General features: G+C 54.0%; 1 protein-coding gene across 1 annotated transcript in view; it reads right to left on the bottom strand.

Moving 5' to 3' along the window:
• The window catches only part of ASS1 (argininosuccinate synthase 1), a 50,949-nt gene extending 40,538 nt beyond the window's left edge, over nt 1-10,411 (bottom strand). The window contains exons 1-3 of the mRNA XM_029202927.1: nt 10,224-10,411; nt 2,916-3,025; nt 907-975 (exon numbers count right to left, since the gene is read on the bottom strand). Of these exons, the coding sequence (XP_029058760.1) occupies nt 907-975; nt 2,916-3,020 (174 nt within the window). The 5' untranslated portion in view covers nt 3,021-3,025; nt 10,224-10,411. The remainder of the gene's footprint in view (nt 1-906; nt 976-2,915; nt 3,026-10,223) is intronic.
• Nucleotides 10,412-18,556: the final 8,145 nt, after the last annotated feature.

Genomic DNA, 18,556 nt, shown 5'->3' with positions numbered 1-18,556 from the left:
ACGGTGCTCCTCACGCCTTGCTCTCACAGTGCAGATTTCTCTTAAGATGGTCTTGAAAATGCAGTACAAAATGACTAACTTTTGTTATATCTCGACTCGAGTACAAAATGTGAAATGTACACGAAGCATATCTGCTGCATTCACAAGTGAGTTATTAGCTCAACTAGCCCCTTTTCTCATAGAACGTCGTTCTTGAACAAAGGACCGACAGACAAAACAGGGTCAGTGCAGGCTTGGGTTTTTGGCCAACATTTTCATAAGAATGAAGTGACCCCATCACTTCAAGGAAAACTGAGAATTTGTTGCCAAGCTTTCCAGTAAAAGTTAGAATTATGGAAAACTTGTATGTGACACCGTGAACTTGACAGCTTCCTGATACTTCTGATGTGAGTTTTACTGTGCTTTGCAGGTATTCGTTTCTTTTGCACTGTTAGCCTATGTGAGCAGGGACCATGCTGGCCACGTTCACCTTATGGGCCTGCTCACCACATGATTAGACGCTCAGTCAATGCACTGATTCTGTTGAATGGATGGAAGGATGGGTGGATGGACAGAGAGCTGGGAGGGATGACAGGTAGATGGATGAGGGATGGATGAGTGAGTGGATGTGTGAATGGACAGCAAGATAAAAGAGGGATGGGCAGGTGGATGGATGGATGAGGAAAAGACAGATGGATGGGGAGGTGGGCTGGGGAGGTGACTGGGCAGAAGAGTGGCTGGGGGAGACCAGAAGATGATGCCCTTTGCACACCCAAAGCAGAAGGAATTGACCTTATACTCCTGGAAGCAAGAGGACCAGTTGGAAGGCGTGGGGGAGACAAGGAGCTTTGGGACAGGACCCCCCACAGCTGCCCCCACCAGGTCAAATCCCGTTTCCAGCCCCAAACCCTGCCTCCCGCTTGGTACCTTTCTAGCCCCAAGCTTCAGCGCCTTCTTCCTGGCTTCCTCAAAGTCTTCCTTCTGGCCCACGTTGGCCTGATGAGCAGAAGCAGAGAGGACCCATTAACCCAGGGCAAGAAAGAAGAGCTGAGAAGAATGTCCCCCCCCCCCGGCCCCTCCCCTCCCCTCCCCTGGGGTGAGCCGTGGGCAAGTGTGTTTCACACACAACAGCCCTCAGATGGCGGTGGTTTCGACTGGATCGCTGAGGTCAAAGTAGGAAGGAGAAAGGGCGCGAACCAGGGTCTGGAGAAGCTGTAACACTCTCCAGAGCTAACACTTGGTTGAAGGACGGACCGAGCCTGGCCCCGTGCACCCAGGCTGCTAGGTTGCAGCATTTGCTGTCACTGCCTTGAAGGTCTAAGGCTTCCCTTGAACCCGTCTAACTCTTCCCCCAATTCCCCCAAAGTCAGTACAAAGGTTGGAGAGTCAGCAGCCCGACTCTCAGCTCACTTCCCCAGCCAAGTGCAGCAACTTGCCTGTCCCAGGGCGCCTGAGCCGGCTCGAGGCTGAGGCCTGGGCTATGGGCACCCAGCTGTCCCCCTGCTGGAGCCCAGCCTCCGGTTCCGACAGCCCCATCTAGACACGGGCATTTTTTTCTGCTGGCTGCACTCTGGCCTCCTGCCTAGACGTTGGCCCTGGCTTCTGCTCAACAGACTCTGGCATCTCCCCCGAGTCCAGCTGCAGGTGCTCTTCTGAGGTCACTCAGCTTTTAAATCTGCCTGGGGGTAGCCCGGGATCTGGACGGCCCACCGCTGCTGCTGACGGGGTGCACACACCCCAGGCTCTCTGCATCCGCTCAAAGCCCTGGCTCTCTCTCAGCAGGCAACTGTGAGCCAGGCACTTCCCCTCCCCCACCTGAGGGACATGGGGTCAGCACTGTTACGGATGATAGATTGACTTCAACTGCAAACAAACGGTTCTTGACAACAGCTGGACTTTTCCTGTCCAGAGTGCCACCCTCACTTCCTCTGCAAAGAGAACCTTCTCTCCTGGGACCTTTTTCCACAGGGATGGGTGACAGCACATCACGTCACCTGCTCACTGTAGGGACGAGCCCTCCAAGACACAGCCATACTGACAAATGCATGGTGGGCAGGGACTCAGGCCAGTCAATGAGAGTCCCCCCTGGCCCTTCTGTCAGAGCCTCTGCAGGAAGCTCTCCTTTCTCTGGGAAAACTTGGGTATGATGATGTGGGCCTTGCCTGCCCCGTGGAGAGGCCAAAAATGAAGCCAAGCAGAGATGGAGGCAGATCTGGATAAGCACCTGGATCCAGCCTTGCCTGAAGCCATTATACCCCTGGCCTTCTCAGTTATATGAAGAACTGTATTATTTTGGTTTTCTTTTTTGTTTATTTTTGGTTGTATTTGGCTTAAGCTGGGTTTCTAGAATTTGCACAGTCATATGGAGAAAGACTCAGAGGTTATGTCCAGGTTTATCAGAAGTTGAGCTGGTTTAATTAGGGATGTCTGCCATGGACCCTGGATGGGGGATGGCATCATACATAACCTATGGCCCGTGACCTATTTGCTATGCCAGAATTAGATGATCTCCAAGGGCTCGTCTAGTTTAGCCAGTGTAGCATCCTACACTCTTTGCTGAATTATTGAGGGCTTTGGGAAAGGGGAAGATTGTATGCCTTCTCGGGGCCTTCACCAGATCCAAGCCCTTGGTCCCTCTCCAGGCAGGCGGGCCCAGCAGCTCTGCCACACTCACTCCTGTGCCCCCTGTCCAGTTACTCGCATGGAGACTCGGCCTCCTCCGTGATCTGGGGGGCATGTCAGACCTGGGGGACTTCCAAGGTGTTCACTCAACAGATGAAGAGAAAGAGGCAGTAAATGAGAAGCATTTTCCTACAGTTCAGGACAGGCTTAGAGAGGGGGAGCTGGGTTTGGATGAGTGACAATGGGCAGGTGGGCAAGCTGGATGGACAGCAGGGCCGACAGTAGAAAGACACACATGCCAGGCGCCCCCTCACCAGGTAGGCAATGACGTCATAGCCCTGCTCCTTCAGCCACACGAGGATGCAGGAGGTGTCCAGGCCCCCGCTGTAGGCCAGAACCACGGAGCCTTTGCCGGACATCTCGTCTGGAGGGAGGACACGAGGAAGAATGTGAGTGACCCAGAGCCAGCCCCGCCCCCTCCTCGTCTGGCAGCCCCTCCCGACAGCTCCCTTCTGGCCTGTCCCCCAGCCCCGACCTCGGCCTTGGGCAGTCTTATCGCCTGGACAGGCCGCCACCGCCGTGAGGTGTGAAACAGGATGTTCGTCTGACATCAGGACCAGCTGAGGAGCTGCTCCTTCCTGCAGCCTCACGCCTTCCACCCCCGACACCCTCTCAGGGGACCCACACACACCACACTGGGGCCTGGCAGGTGGAGGCACGTCTTGGAGCCAGTTCCCCACCAGCTAGAGAAGACGACGGGGTCAAGGTCAAGACGCGAAGGGGTGCACAGCATCAGGAGACTTGGGAGAGGCCGTGGCCCTGAGGCCTGGGCAGCCCGCACATCTCTAGTCAGAACTGCTCCTTGCTAGGCTGGGCCAGTGCGAGTGAGGCATGGCCCTGGGGGACTCGTATAGATCACCCTGCACCCCGACTATGACCGCATGAGGTAGGAGCTGTCATGCATGTCGGGGCAGCAGAGACCGGGGCTCAGAGAGGTCAGTGGCCAGCTCGAGGTCACAGAGCACGTGTCTGTGTCTGGCTCCAGAACCTGGGTTCTTCCCAGCATGCAGGGCTGCCTCCCAGCTCTACAGGGAGTAGGATGCCCCCCTGGACCTCTCCCACCTGGGCCCCAGTGAACCTTCACACAATGGGACTTTAGGCTCTTTTTAAAAGCAAGTACCTCTGAGAGGGGAAACACAAGAGACCCCAAACATCTCAATGAACCCAGCTCCAAAATGATTAGTTGGGAGGAGCTCAGAGACCAACTTCCCCATGTGCAGAGGGGGAAACTGAGGCCCAGAGGAGGAAGGTAACCAGGACGTAGAGGTGGTAGATCTGTCCTTCTGCAGCAGGACGGATGTGCCCCACGCTATCCCTCCCTCTCTTCAGCTACACTGAAGCTTCCAGAAAGCACCAGGGCCTCCTCACTCCTTTTGCCTTTGCAGCCACTGTTCCTTCTACCCAGAAGGCTCTCCCTGAGCCCTAGGGCTGCATCAGGCCCTGCCTTCCCCCCACTCTCCACATGGCCCTGAGAGTAGATGCTGTTATGTGCCCACTTTGCTGAAGAGGGTCAGAGAGGCGAGGTCACTTGCTTGAGGTCCTGTGGTCAGCAGGGGGCAGGGCCAGATTTGGATCCAGTCCAACTGTCTCCAGCCTCCATGGACATGGCCCCAGCATCCTGCATTTCCTGGGTGTGTGCTTGTGTCTGGTGGAAGCATTTGCACTGGAGACCGACCAAAGTCAGGGTCCTTAATAGAATCTATTGGGAAAGGTGTGGACATCACTGCACAGATCCATGTGGGCCTCATCCAGAAGGGCCTCTCCCCAAGGATGCAGGCTCCTGTATACTGAAGGCTTCTCGTGTGCCTGGAGGCTTAGTGGCAAAGTGGTCACCCAGCCCTTTGCAGTAGAACCCAGTCCAGCCGAGGGACAAGAACACATCCTATGTGCTGTCCCTGGCATCTCACCAGGCCACCTTCCAGCCAGTCCCAGGGCTCACATGCCTTTACTGCCCTTTGGACTTGGAAGGGGAAACACTTCATGGAACAGTGAGGTTGGGTGCAGTTCTGACGGATGGGTGCCCACAATTCCCCCCTTCAGTGGGCATTCAGCCACCTGCCAGGCTGTCCCAGGCCAGCTGGGGCCAGCAGACATGCCCACGGCAACCGCAGCCAGGCAACAGGCCATCCAGGATGGAGGGGAGGAGGTGGGAGGGAGGCAGTAAGGACTCATGGTAGGAGGTGCCTGGGGCTGAAGGTGTGGGTTGTGGGCTTCCAGAATCTGTCTTGATGGCTCAGCGAACCACCCTGCAAATGCAGGCAGCTGGGTGACACCAGAGGCCATGAACCCAGCCTACCCAGCCCCTAGACTCCCCTTCGGGCAGCCTCGCTGAGTGGGGAGACTCAGGAGCCCCAGAGCCCCGTCCAGCGCCCTGCTGCAGTGTGCGTGCTCCCAGCCCTGTGCTCGTGTTCGTGTACGAAGGGGCTGGTGGTGTGGTCGGGTGGGGGGTGTAATGTTGTGTATTTGTTAAGCTCTATTGACATGCAATCAACTGCATATATCTAAAGCGTACAATTTAGTGAGTTTGGGCACGTATCTACAGCCAGGAAGTCATCGCCACAGTCAAGATAATGAAGGTGTCCATTATAAGCTGAGTCCTCCATTTGTGTTATCCCCAGTTTAGAGACAGGGAAACTGAGGCTCAGGTTAAGGAACTTGCTCAAGGCCTTGCTTGGCTGGTGAGTGGTAGAGCCAGGATTCACACCCAGATGGGCTAGGCTCATAAGTACCAGGCTTCCCCTCTCTGGGAGGTGCAAGGAAGGGGATCCCTGGGACAAGGTGTGGTCTGGGAAGCCACAGGTGGCTCAGACACCCTGGAGTGACAGGGAGAGATGATGTGGGCCCAAGAGTCACCCCTGCTGTGCCACCTCCCAAAGGCCCTGGAGCCAGAGGATGGGCACCGGGTGGGGGAGGGGCAGCTCCATGGAAACAGACCTCCTGGGCCTGTCCTGTTCTGCCTCAGTGATGCCCCTGTGCCTGATGCATGGCCCATCACAGCACAGTCACAATGTATCCTAACTGCCCCCGCTGCCCACTGTGAGCTCTGTGCGGACAGGGACCATCTCTCAGCGCCTGGCACATGGCAGGCACTCAGAGAAAGGCTGCCGATTCTGCGGCCTGGAGGCCAGTTCCTCACCTATAAAAAGAGAGGGTTAGGGCTTCCCTGGTGGCGCAGTGGTTGAGAGTCCGCCTGCCGATGCACGGGACGCGGGTTCGTGCCCCAGTCTGGGAGGATCCCACATGCCGCGGAGCGGCTGGGCCCGTGAGCCATGGCCGCTGAGCCTGCACGTCCGGAGCCTGTGCTCCGCAACGGGAGAGGCCACAGCAGTGAGAGGCCCGCGTACCACAAAAAAAAAAAAAAAAAAAGAGGGTTACAATCCCCTCCAAGTCTGGAATTCCATGCACGTTCTCATCCGGAAACTTGTGAGCCCCTCCTGCCTGCCAGGCCACGTGCATGCATGGCTAGAGGGCCTCAGCCTCTGGGTCTGAGACACGTGATGGAATGGGCGCACCCCGGAGTGTGTGCCTGAGTGCAGGGGTGTGTGTGTGTGTGTGTGTGTGTGTGTGTGTGTGTGTGTGTGTGCGCGCGTGTGTGCATATGTGTGCCTGCATTTCTTGGGGAGAATGTACCTGAGACTGCATGCATGCACCTGTGTCTGCACACACACGCACGCACACACACACGTGTGTGTGTGTGCGTGTGTGTGGTGCTTGAAGTCTGCGTGTGCACGTCCAGAGATTAGCTGGGCAGGTGGGCTGAGACAATGATATAATCTGACACTGGCATTGCTCCGCCCTTCCTGAAGAAGCTCCCGCCTCCCTCAGTCAGTGAGGTCCCGGCAGACTAGTGGGGTAGAAACTAAGGGAAGCTGAGGCCTCAACTTGGGGGAGGGAGAGTGGAAGAGACTAGGGCTAGAGCACAGTGGCTGGGTCCTCCAGACCTGGGTTCAAGCAGCTTAAGCTGCTCACCTGCAAAACGGGATCAAGAACAGCCCATCCCTCCACAGGGCGACCGTGGATTCCGTGAGATTCCAGGAGGAGCCCAGAGCTGGGTACCACACCTGTGTCCACCAAGCTCTCCTTACCACTGGGTCCTGGCTGACCTTGGGCAAGCCCCTCACTCTAGAGGTCAATATCGCCGCCTGCTCAACAACCTGAAAGCCTGAAAGCCCTTCTGGTTCTGACACCCCAGGACACCAGGCTTCCTGCCTGAGGACTCGGCCTCCCCCAGCCCAGGGGGGCTGGACTCCTGGGGCTCTGGGGCTCCTGAGTCTCGGCCTCCCGCGGCCCCAGCTTTGCCGCCACCCCACCCTCCACGAAGGGCGCAGGGCAGGTGCCCCAGCTCCCAGGCACATGACCACTGCCAAGAACATTCATGGCCCCAGCTCCCGGGGCCAGCCCAGACATCCTGCTCCAGAACAGGGACACCTGGGAAGGGAAGAAGAGAGCCTCATGCCAAGATGCCTGCCAGCCTGGCCTTAGTTGGCAAGGCAGCGGGCATTCTCCAGTGCCCCCGCCAGAGACATCCTGCCAGCTCCCAGTGAATGTGCCAGGCCAGCCTGGGCAGTTGCTCGGCACTAAGAAAATTCATGCGGCTCTAAAACGTCAAAGCTAGAAGGATGACTAGAGCAGTTACTATGTGTAGTGCCACACGTGCATCATTTCAAGGCGGGGACTATTATTACCACCTATTTACAGATGACGAACCCGAGGCTCAGGAAAGTTAGTAACTTGCCCAGGTCTCAAGCTAGCGGATGGCAGTGCTGGGATAGAAACCCAGGCTGACTGCAGACCACCTGCTCTTTACTGCTCTCTGCCCTACACTCTCTGGTCTCTAGGAGACCACGGACTGTCTCCCCCTCCCGTTACTTGTCTGCCAGAAGACAAAATCCTCAACGCACCATCACCAGTCAGTATTCTATTTCTCTGTGCTGCAGCAACACGAACTTTCCCCTGGAACCCCTCCGCTCCCATTCTAACTCAGTCGAGCTGAGTTCATTAGTTTCTAAAAAGCCGAGCTCCACCGAGGCCATAGAATTCTCCCTGACTTAGGGGTTTGCTCAGTTTAGGAGTGCAACTTTTGCTGCCCTCATTCGTGTCTGATAGAGCTAGGGGGCAATTCCACTTTGACCAGGAGGTCAAAGTGTCAGGATTCAGCCTGAACATTTGCCTGGCACACTCAGCTCATTTCATCTGCATACTCGGTGAGACACAGAGGAAGGATTTCTGTGTCTGATGAGAAAGCTGAGGGCAGTAGGGGTGCTCTAGGCTAAATACTGAGCTGGCTCTCAGCTGCAAGTTCCTGGGGCCTGAGATTCAAATCAGGAATGCCAGGCTGTCTTCGGGACACCAGCGCTCCAGCGAACTTCCTCTGCCCACGGTACGGGGGGGGGGTCCTTTGGGAGTGCCTTGGCTTAGGAAGACTGGGTCTCCAGTTTCGACGAGAATGTCCTGAGGTAGGAGGTAGGGGGACTAAGTGGACCTCACCAGGCCCCAGTGACAGGCACTTAAACCCTTTCCAGAGCATTTGGTTATGGAAGAAAGCATGAGTTCATCCATCTGTTTACTATATTGAAATGCCTATGGGTGCCTGGCCTACCAAGTCTGGGGAGGGCGTCTGTCCCACAGGAAGGAGCGAAGTCCTGGTAGATCAACTTTGCCCAAAGTGTTTCAGCAGAAATCAGAGCCGTAGACCTTGAATTCCAGAGGTTATCTCTCTCGGCATGGATGCCCACAGGCAAGGCGCTCGCTTCAGAGGCTGTGCGCTCAGCGTTTGGATGAAGGCTTCTGGCTGTCTTGGCTTTTGCCTCCCAGGACCCACAGGACGAGGGCGAGATGGGGCATGGGAAAGTGCTTGCCCAGCCGGTGAGTCTGGGCCTGGCACCCCCCGCAAGTCAGGCTCCTGGGGCCCTGGGCCAGGGAAACGGTTACCATCAGAGCCAAGTGACCACACATGCCCAGGGGAGGCAGGCAGCTGACGGGGGCACCTGTGGGTACTCAGGCGGGCTCAGACTGTGCTGAGTGGGGGCCTCCCTCCACCCCACCCTGTACCTGGCCTGGGGTCTAGGCGCTCAGCTGGAAGCACTCACCACTCATCCCCCAGCACTCAGCAGAGCCAGAATTACTTCTCAGCGTAACGCACAGGTGGCTCCACCGGGACAGGACCCCCTGCCCTGGCTCTGAGACGGGGATGGGCGGGGGGGAGGGAGTGTAGAACGGAGACTCCTCCAGTTCCTATCCAGTTCCCATGCCCTTTGTGGCTGTTTCTGCCTCTGCTGTCTCCCTCCCCCACCAGAACCTAAGACAGGGGGGCAGGGACCCTGTCTCCTGTTCTGAACGCCCAGCATGGTAGCACCCGGCGAGTCACTCCCCAGACACAGGGAGTGAACAGACCCAGGCACCCTTCTCAACAGTATACATCCCCTTACTGTTTCCTGAGCCCTGAGCCTGCGCCAGCCATGACGAATGGAGAAACTGGGAGGCTGACCCGAAGGCTCACCCCGTTGTGGAGTTGTGCCTGCCTTCCGGGCTGGGGTCTGCGGGCCTCCAGAACCTGCCTTCTTCTGTCACCAGCCTGGGTGTGGCGGGGAGGGATCAAAGCCCAGGGCCGATTTGATCCATCCTGGGGAAAGGACAGGTTTGCTCCTGCCCGGGATGTGCAGCCAGACGGCGCTGCTCTCGGGAGGAGACGCCCCACTTTGCAGAGAGGAGCACTGAGGCGGCCAGGTCACGGGGCCCCCTCGGGAAGAGCCCTGGCAGGATGGGAGAGGAGCTTCCTGCATTTCACAGAGACTCTCCTTCCCTGGAGGGCGAGGCCGCCCCAGGGGCCAAAGGCAACAGGCATCAGGACGGCTGACATTTCCTGACGAGCGGTCCCTCCCACAGGCCAGTGCCAGCCGGAAACCGGGCCCCGCGGCCAGGCGAGGCCCCCGCCCCACCGGCCGGAGAACGCAGAGCCCTTTCAGAAGGCAGAGCCGCGCGACTGACGCCCCCTGCAGGGGAGGGAGCACAGCCACACCCAAGGCACCGGGGTGGGCCACCCGGAGCCCGGAGCGACCCGCCCGGGGGAAACTGAGGCTGGGGCTGTGGGAGGGGCCGAGATGCCCAAGCCCCGGGGGCGCGCGAGGCGCAGCGGTGAGGCTGGACCTCTGGTTGCGGGCAGAGGAAAAGAGGCGGAGACAAGAGACCAGGGCCAGAGAGGGGCCGAGAGAATCCTCACACCCTCCGGGTTCCCAAGGTCTCCACTGGCGGGGCTCGCGGCATAAGGGAAATTGGATCGGAGAAGGAAAATCCAGAAAGGACCTCGGCCCGCAAAGGCGACAAGTAACCCGACCTGCCCCTCAGACCCCCGGACTCGCGCCCCGGCCCCCTCTCCGCGGCCTAAGGGAGCCAGGAATCCGGCCGCCAAGCGTTCGAGCAACAGGAGTCCGGGCGTCGGCCCCCTGCCCGCCCGTCCAGGTCCGAGCCCGGGGCGCGCGGTCCCCTCCGCCTCCTCGGCTCGTTCTCGGTGGGGTCCGGGCAGAGGGCGACCTAGGCTGGGGAGTGGGAAGGGGACTCCTTACCGGCAGGGAGGCGGCGGCGGCAGGCGGTGGAGCAGGGCTGGTTGCGGCGCGCATCCCGGGTTATAAGCACGGGGCAGAGGGCAGGGCCGAGGGCCGGGGACAAGTCGGAGGAAGAGAGCAACAGACCCCGCCCCCGGGCCCGGCCCCCTCGCGGAGCGGCTCCGCGTTCGCGGCCGCCGGCGGGGGTCGGGGCCAGGCCTTGCCCCGCCTCCTCGCCCCTCCCCTTTCCCTCCTTCCCTCCTGCCCACCCAGCTGCCGATGCACCCTCCCGGCCGGGCCCCCGCCCTGGCCGCAGGCTCTGGCGGCCCCGGCCCGCGGGCTGGCGGCTCCCCTGGGCGCGGTAGTGGCTGGAATCCTCGCGACTGACAGGGTGACAAGGCCTCCTGCCACACTTGCCGCCTGGCCCGTGGGGAACGCTCAAGCGCTTCGCCGTGGGAGTGGAATAAAAGCCCCTTAAGCTCGTGAGTTTCATGCCCATTTTTGTGTCGTGGTGGCCTTTCTACAGACCTCAAAGCCCCTCCCTCCCCCCCTCTCTAGTCCCCGTGAGCCGGAGCCCATTGTATTGGTGAGAAAACTGAGGTGGAGGTGGCCCTAGAAGGTCGGGGTTTCATCCCTCAGTCCAGGGCTGGTTCCTGGCTGTCTCCCCAGAGCCTGGCACCTGACCAAACTCCCGAGGGCACCCAGTAAATAGTGAATAGAAGACTGGCCCACTGCTAACCCATTGAACAGCAGGGAAAATTGAGGTTCACAAGATAAACGGGGAGTTGTGTCCCCAGTCTGGCCTCCAGAAGGTTCTGTGTCAGAAGTTTTCCAGCCTGGTTTATAGGCCCCAAAGCACCAATTACTGCAACCACAACCCAGTAAAACAGCTGGTCCCAACCTGTCCAAGACAACACCTCGGTAAGGACTGACCCCCAGAGGGCGGCTTCCCAAATCCTCCCAGCCCCGAACCCGCCCTGGAGGTGGGAGCCCTGAGGCAGCCCTGCCAGGTTAGCCATCCAGCCATCATGGAAAAGACGCAGGGGTGTAGGTCACGGTAAGGAGGCAGCCCTGCCCCAGGCCCCTTCCTGCAACCAAGAAGCAGCCAGAGAAGGGGGGCCTCTGCAGAGAGGGGTGAAGGCTGCTGGTCTAGTCACTCTTGGTCCTTCTGCCACCCAGTCCCCTGTCCCACTGCCCCACACTCCCGTCCAGTCACTCAAGCACCTCGGCCAGATGAGTAGCCGTGAGTCCTCCAGGAGGGAGAAAGCATCAAACCAACTTGAAAGCAAAGCCGCAGCTTCTTGTGAGCCCCCCAACCTCTGGCACCCAAGCCCCAGAAGTGGCCGTGATGGCAAGGGGGCCCCTGTGAGCCCAGTGGGGCTGGGTGACTGTGGTGACTTGAGTCACCTTCCCGCAGGAGGTTGGGATGGTGGCTGAACCCCCTTAGCCCACTCACTGGGCCACCTCGGGGCCTCGCAGAGCCGCCCCTGGCCTTCCACACTAGCAGCGGGCGAGTGAGGGGCAGCCACAAAACAACACTCCCTCAAGGGTCCCTGACCAGGGATCAAACCCATGCCCCCTGCAGTGGAAGCCCGGAGTCCTAACCACTGGACCACCAGGGAATCCCCTCTGCCCTGTCTTTAAGCCTCCATCCCCTGGCTTTGTGCTCTGTCCTTGTTTCTTCCTCTAAGATGTCACTGCCCTTCGAGAAAGTTGGGGAAGGCATGGATGGAGCGGAGCCACCTCCTTGGACTTATTGCAGAGGAAGTGGAGAGGGAACCTGGGGCAGGAAGACCTAATGTTCTCCCAAGCTCCCCAAAGTCATGGTGGCCCCAGAGAGAATCCCTGTTACCCAGACCTTAGGAAGAGGGTGGGGTGAGGGCTGAGCCCCTCCAGTCGAGGATGGATGGGTGGGGGGCATGGGGTGGAAGAAGAGATAAGTCAGCATTCCCTAGGATGTCTGGTTGGATCTGGGCCATAATAACCACAGCCCTCACGGTTATCACTGAACACTGTCTTATGCTTACATTCATTTGATTTTCACAACTACCCTGTATGAAGTCGCTATCATTTTCATCCCCAATTTACCGACAGGAACCTGCAGCTCAGAGAGAGGGTGTATCTTCCCCAAGGCCACACAGCATGTAAGAGGCAGAGCAGGACGAGAACCCAGGGTCTGGAGCTCTAGCCCAAACCCTCTACTCTAGCTCAGGCTTAAATTGAATTGGTGGAGGAGCCAGAGCCTCAGTCCCAGGGCCACAGGCTGTGGGGACCTTTACTCCCTGCTGCAGAAATGGCTCCAGCCCAGAGGACTGTCCCTTCCTGAAGCATAGGCACTGGTTACGTGAGGAGCAGTGAGGTCACAGCTCTCCTGAGAGGAAAACAGACCCAACTACCAGCAGGGGCCCTGCCCACTGGGCACCAGGGTGGATAGTTGCCCAGGGGCACAGATCAAGGTGAGAAGAGACTGAACTGGGATGGTTCATTTTTTTCCCATATCGGTTCCCCATTGTTCTAGCAACATTAGTTGGAGACTTTTCTCTCCGCATTGAACTGTGTTGGCACCTGTGTTGAAAATTAATTGACCATGTAAGTGTTGGTCGATTTCTGGATTCCCTCTTCTGTTCCATTATTTATTTATCCTAATGCCAATACCACACCATCTTGATTGCTGTAGCTTTACCATGAGGCTCGAAGTCAGATAGTATAGATCTTCCAACTTTGTTCTGTTTCAAAACTATTTTAGCTATTCCAGGTCCTTTGCATTTCCATAGAAATAGTAGGAACAGCTTGTCTGTTTATATAAAAAACCTGCTGAGATTTTGATTGGGGATTGCAATAAATCTATATATCAGCTAAGGGAGAATGGACATCTTAACAATATTGACTTTTTCAATCCATGATCGTGGTATATCTCTCCTTTATTTACATCTTCATAAATTTCCCAACATTAAAAAATACCAAAACTTAAAACTGTTTATTCAAAAGGATTAATTGCTGTTTATATGAGCAATGAGAAAGAAACTCAGGTCAGTCTACATCTTGAGATGGTCTTCGTTTGTGGTGAATTCAATATGTGCTTTAGATCAGAAATGTATCTCTGAGATAATGTTGAAATATAGCAAGTGTCACAAAACAGCTCCTTATTTGACATGAAATCACAGGTGAGGCTCTTTTAAGGATATAGACCAGCAGGACCCAGAGCTACAAGAGCTAGAGTTTCAAAGGTCCCTGCTGAGGGCTTCCCTGGTGGCACAGTGGTTAAGAATCCGCCTGCCAATGTAGGGGACACGGGTTCGAGCCCTGGTCTGAGAAGATCCCACATGCCGCAGAGCAACTAAGCCTGTGCTCCACAACTACTGAGCCTGCGCTCTAGAGCCCGCGAGTCACAACTACTAGCCCAAGTGCCACAACTACTGAAGCCCGCGCGCCTAGAGCCCATGTTCCGCAACAAGAGAAGCCACCCAATGAGAAGCCCGTGCACCGCAACGAAGAGTAGCCCCGCTCGCTGCAGCTACAGAAAAGACTGCGTGCAGCAACAAAGACCCAACACAGCCAAAAATAAAAATAAATAAATAAATATATTAAAAAAAACAAACAAAAGGTCCCTGCTGAGCATCTTTTCATGGGTTTGTTGGCCATCTGTATGTCTTCTTGGGAAAAGTGTCTATTTAGGTCTTCCACCCCTTTTTTTGATTAGGTTGTTTGTTTTTTTGATATTGAGCTGCATGAGCTGTTTGTATATTTTGGAAATTAGTCCCTTGTCAGTTGCTTCATTTGTAAATATTTTCTCCTGGTCTGAGGGTTGTCTTTTCCTTTTGTTTATGGTTTCCTTTGCTGTGCAAAAGCTTTTAAGTTTCATTAGGTCCCATTTGTTTATTTTTGTTTTTATTTTCATTAGCGGTGGATCAAAAAAGATCTTGCTGTGATTTATGTCAAAGAGTGTTCTGCCTATGTTTTCCTCTAAGAGTTTTATAGTATCTGGCCTTACATTTAGGTCTTTAATCCATTTTGAGTTTATTTTTGTGTATGGTGTCAGGGAGTGTTCTAACTTCATTCTTTTACATGTAGCTGTCCAGTTTTCCCAGCACCACTTATCGAAGAGACTGTCTTTTCTCCATTGTATATTCTTGCCTCCTTGGTCATAGATTAGCTGGCCATAGGTGCGTGGGTTTATCTCTGGACTTTCTATCCTGTTCCATTGATCTACATTTCTGTAAATCAAAACTACAATGAAGTATCACCTCACACCGGTCAGAATGGCCATCATCAAAAACCCTACAAACAATAAATGCTGGAGAAGGTGTGGAGAAAAGGGAACCCTCCTACACTGTTGTCGGGAATGTAAATTGGTACAGCCACTATGGAGGGTCCTTAAAAAAACTAAAAACAGAGCTACCATATGACCCAGCAATTCCACTCCTGGGCATATATCTGGAGAAAACCAGAATTCGAAAGGATGCATGCACCCCGATGTTCATTGCAGCAGTATTTACAATAGCCAGGACATAGAAGCAACCTAAATGTCTATTGACAGAGGAATGGATAAAGATGTGGTACATATATACAATGGAATAGTACTCAACCATAAAAAGGAATGGAATAGTGGCATTTGTAGAGACATGGATGGACCTAGAGATTGTCATACAGAGTGAAGTAAGACAGAAAGAGAAAAACAAATATATAATATCGCTTATAAGTGGAATCTAGAAAAATGGTACAGATGAACTTATTTGCAAAGCAGAAATAGAGTCACAGATGTAGAGAAAGAAACTTATGGTTACCAAGGGGGGAAGGAGAGGTGGGATGAATTGGGAGATTGGGATTGACATATATACACTACTATGTATAAAATAGATAACTAATGAAAACCTACTGAATAGCATGGGGAACTCTACTTAATGCTCTGTGGTGACCTAAATGGGAAGGAAATCCGAAAAGGAGGGAATATACGTATATGCACAGCTGATTCACTTTGCTGCACAGCAGAAACTAACACAACATTGTAAAGCAACTATACTCCAATAAAAATTAATTTAAAAAAAAAAAAGGTCCCTGCTGGTGATCAGGGGTTGTAAATGGACTAGGCGAGAGTAGACGTCCTCCATTTGGGAAAGAATGTGTGGCTATTATGGGAAAGGGCTGGGATCTGTGGCATCAGTGTGAACAGGTCACCTCTTGCGCTAGAAGAGATAGGGCTTCTTGGGGTCAGAGGTATGGCTGCTCCAGAGCCCAGCTTTGAGATGGATATTTTATTGGACACCTTGGATGACTTGCCAGGTGGAAGCCTATTCTCGGGCAAATGCCCAAGCCTTTTATTTAGAGAAGACGAAGACCTGGCATGTGGGGCATCTCTGATGGGTGGTACAAATGTCCTCATTTTCAATAGGAGTGCCGAAAGATCCATCTTGACTCAGACGTCTAAGCAATGTTTTATAGTTTTCAGTGTACAGGTCTTGCTTATCTTTCATTAAATTTATTTCTAAGTATTTTAAGGTTTTTGATACTATTGTAAATAATATTTAAAATTTTATTTTCCAATCAGTTGTTGTTAATATATAGAAACACAACCGATTTTTGTTTACTGGCCTTGTCTTCTGCACTTGCTAAATTTGCTGATTAATTCTAGTAGATTTTTGTAAATACCTTAGGGTTTTCTATACAGACAATAATGTTGACTGTGAATAGAGACAGTCTTCCTCTTTCCCTGTATTATCTTTGTGCCTTTTTTCTTGCCTTATTCCAATGGTGAGGACCCCAGTACAATGTTGAATAGAATTGGTGAGAGTGGATATCCTTGGCTTGTTCATGATCTTAGAGGATCATTCATTCAGTCTTTCACCATTAAGTATGATGTTAGTTGTAGGTTTTTATTAGATGTTTTTCACAGGTGAAGAAGTTCGCTTTTATGTTTTTGTCATGAGTAGGGGCTGAACTTTGTCAAATGTTTATTTCTGCATCTATTGAGACGATACGATTTTCTCTTTATTCTGTAAATGTGGTAAATTACATTGCTTGATTTTCAGGTGTTGAACCAACCTTGCATTCCCAGACTAATTCTATCTCAATAAAGTTTGTTTTTAAGAAAAAAAAGAAGAGAGAGACAGAGGAACTTTGAGTTAAAAGACACACAGAGGATGTAATCAATCATAACATGTAGCCTTTATTTGGATCCTGGGGTTTTTATTTTAAGCAAAAAAGAAATACCGTCTTTATGAGCAATTGGAAGTTTGAACACTGACAGGATGCTTGATAGCAAGGAATTATTGTTGATTTTTTAAAGTATGATAATGGTATTGTAGATATCTTCTTTAAAAAGATTCTTTAAAGTTTAGAGATAATGAATTCTGAAATATTAATGAATTGAAATGATTTCTGTGAAGACTTTGATGGTCCCCCATCATTCTTAGGATAAAATCTAGAACCTGTACTTCCTCTTCTGCCCTCACCCACTGCACTCCAGCTGCACTGGCCTGCTTGCAATTTCTTCAATGTGCCAAGCTCTTCCTTGTCTTACGGTCTTTGCACATACTATTCCTTGGGGTTGCTTCTCTGACCCCTTCCCCTCCTCCCACCACATTGGTCCCTTGTCATATGCTGTCTCTCATGCTGGCACACAAGAGTTGCCTGAAATCTCCGGCAACAAAAGAGAGGAAAATGAGGGCCCTGGTCCCCTCCCCCTCTCCCCACTGCTGTTGTCTTTCTTTTTTTTTTCCCTTTTTATTTTATTTATTTATTTATTTATTTTTGGCTGTGCCATGCAGACTGCGGGATCCTAGTTCCCCAACCAGGGATGGAACCTGGGCCTACGACAGTGAAAGTGTCAAGTCCTAACCACTGGACCACCAGGGAATTCCCCTCACTGCTGTGGTCTTAGATCACCATCACCTCTCACCCGTACCTCTGCAGGAGACACCTCACCTGTCTTCCTGTCCGCTCTAATGCACCCTCCACACTGCAGCCAGGGTGCATTTTCCAAGGGTCAGCTCTGACTGTGGGGTCAACTCGTCTGAACTGAAGGGCACACTCAATGGATATGACCTTGTTAAGTCCCCTGGCAACCTAAAAACATAGATGCAGCCTGTGTACCTAACCGTGGAGCAGGCCCCTCTTATCCTCCGTCTCTCCTCTGCCACTCAACGGCTCTGCACTCACAGGTCGTGGAGGGGCCAGGGTGTGTAGCGACCCCAAGCACCTCGCCCAGCAACCATCTCATGGCTGGCACCAGAAGCCACTTTGCTGCTGTCCAGGCCTGGGCACTGGCCCCAGGAACAAAGAGTGTCCTCTGGGCTGGACCCCAGGTTACCAGTTCCCGCCCAGAGGGAACATAAAGTCCAGTGTGGGTTCTTGGAAAAGCTGCATCAGGGAGTTTAATGAGTGACCTGCAGGGCTGTTTTCCAGCCCTGATGGTTCAGAGAAGCCTCAGAGGCCGGGCAGCTGGATGGGGCCCTGGCCAATGGTGGCGGCAGCTGGAGAAGCAGAGTGGAAAACACCCCTTTGGAGCTGAGCTCCCTTGGGAGGCACCTCCTCTCCTCGGCAACCATCCTGTGGATGTGGGGGGAGTGGGGAGCACAAGACTTGGAATCACAGCCTGGATTCCAGGCCAACTCTGCCCCTGGCTTGCTGTAGGACTTTGAGCAATCGCTCCTTCTCACTTGCCTCTGTTTCAGAGCCTCAAATGGGAAATTTAAGAGAAGATGGGAGAGAAAGGAGGCCGACGGAACGCACACTCCCTTGGCAGCTCCTCTGGGCTTGAGTGGCCGATGTCCCTCCTTTTCAGCCTCTGCGCCTGGACCTTCCTCTCTCCCCATCTTCCCTCCTCGGAGAATGGAGGCAGGGGAGCCTGGAGGCTGGAGGCCTGGGCTGCAGAGTCAGATGGGCCTGCATCGAGTCCTTCTCTTCCCCTCCCCCCCATGCTGTGTGAGTTTGGACAAGTGGCTCACCTTCTCTGAGCCCCCATCGCTCATCTGTGAAATGGACATAATATTCTTTGCCTCTGGAGTTCCTGGGAGAATTAAACAAACTCAGGTCTATAGGGCATTGAACAGTCTACAAATGGTATTTTGACAAACATGAAGGGCCAGGGTGAGTCTGGGGAGCACGAGGCAGGAGAGAGCAGCAGTTCTCAGCGCTCGATGCCATGGCCCCAGGGCTGACACTGCATGGGCTGCAACGTCCCTGGCTCCATAAAATATTAACAGCCCAGCAAACGGCAGGGGTCAAGTTGTGACCCATGGCCCCTAGGGCTGCACAAAGAGGGTACTTCAGTCCAAGTAAAGTCTCTACATGTTGGGCCCTGGACAAATGGCGTATGAGGGGGAATTGGGAAGCCCCTCCCTCCCTCCCTGCTTCCC

The sequence above is a fragment of the Monodon monoceros genome, unplaced genomic scaffold (genome assembly GCF_005190385.1).
Source record: "Monodon monoceros isolate NGI ecotype Baffin Bay Population unplaced genomic scaffold, NGI_Narwhal_1 Super_Scaffold_5, whole genome shotgun sequence".
Taxonomy (NCBI): Eukaryota; Metazoa; Chordata; class Mammalia; order Artiodactyla; family Monodontidae; genus Monodon; species Monodon monoceros.
The sequence above is the reverse complement of the archived record's forward strand: the minus strand, read 5'-3'. Positions and strand labels throughout refer to the sequence as shown.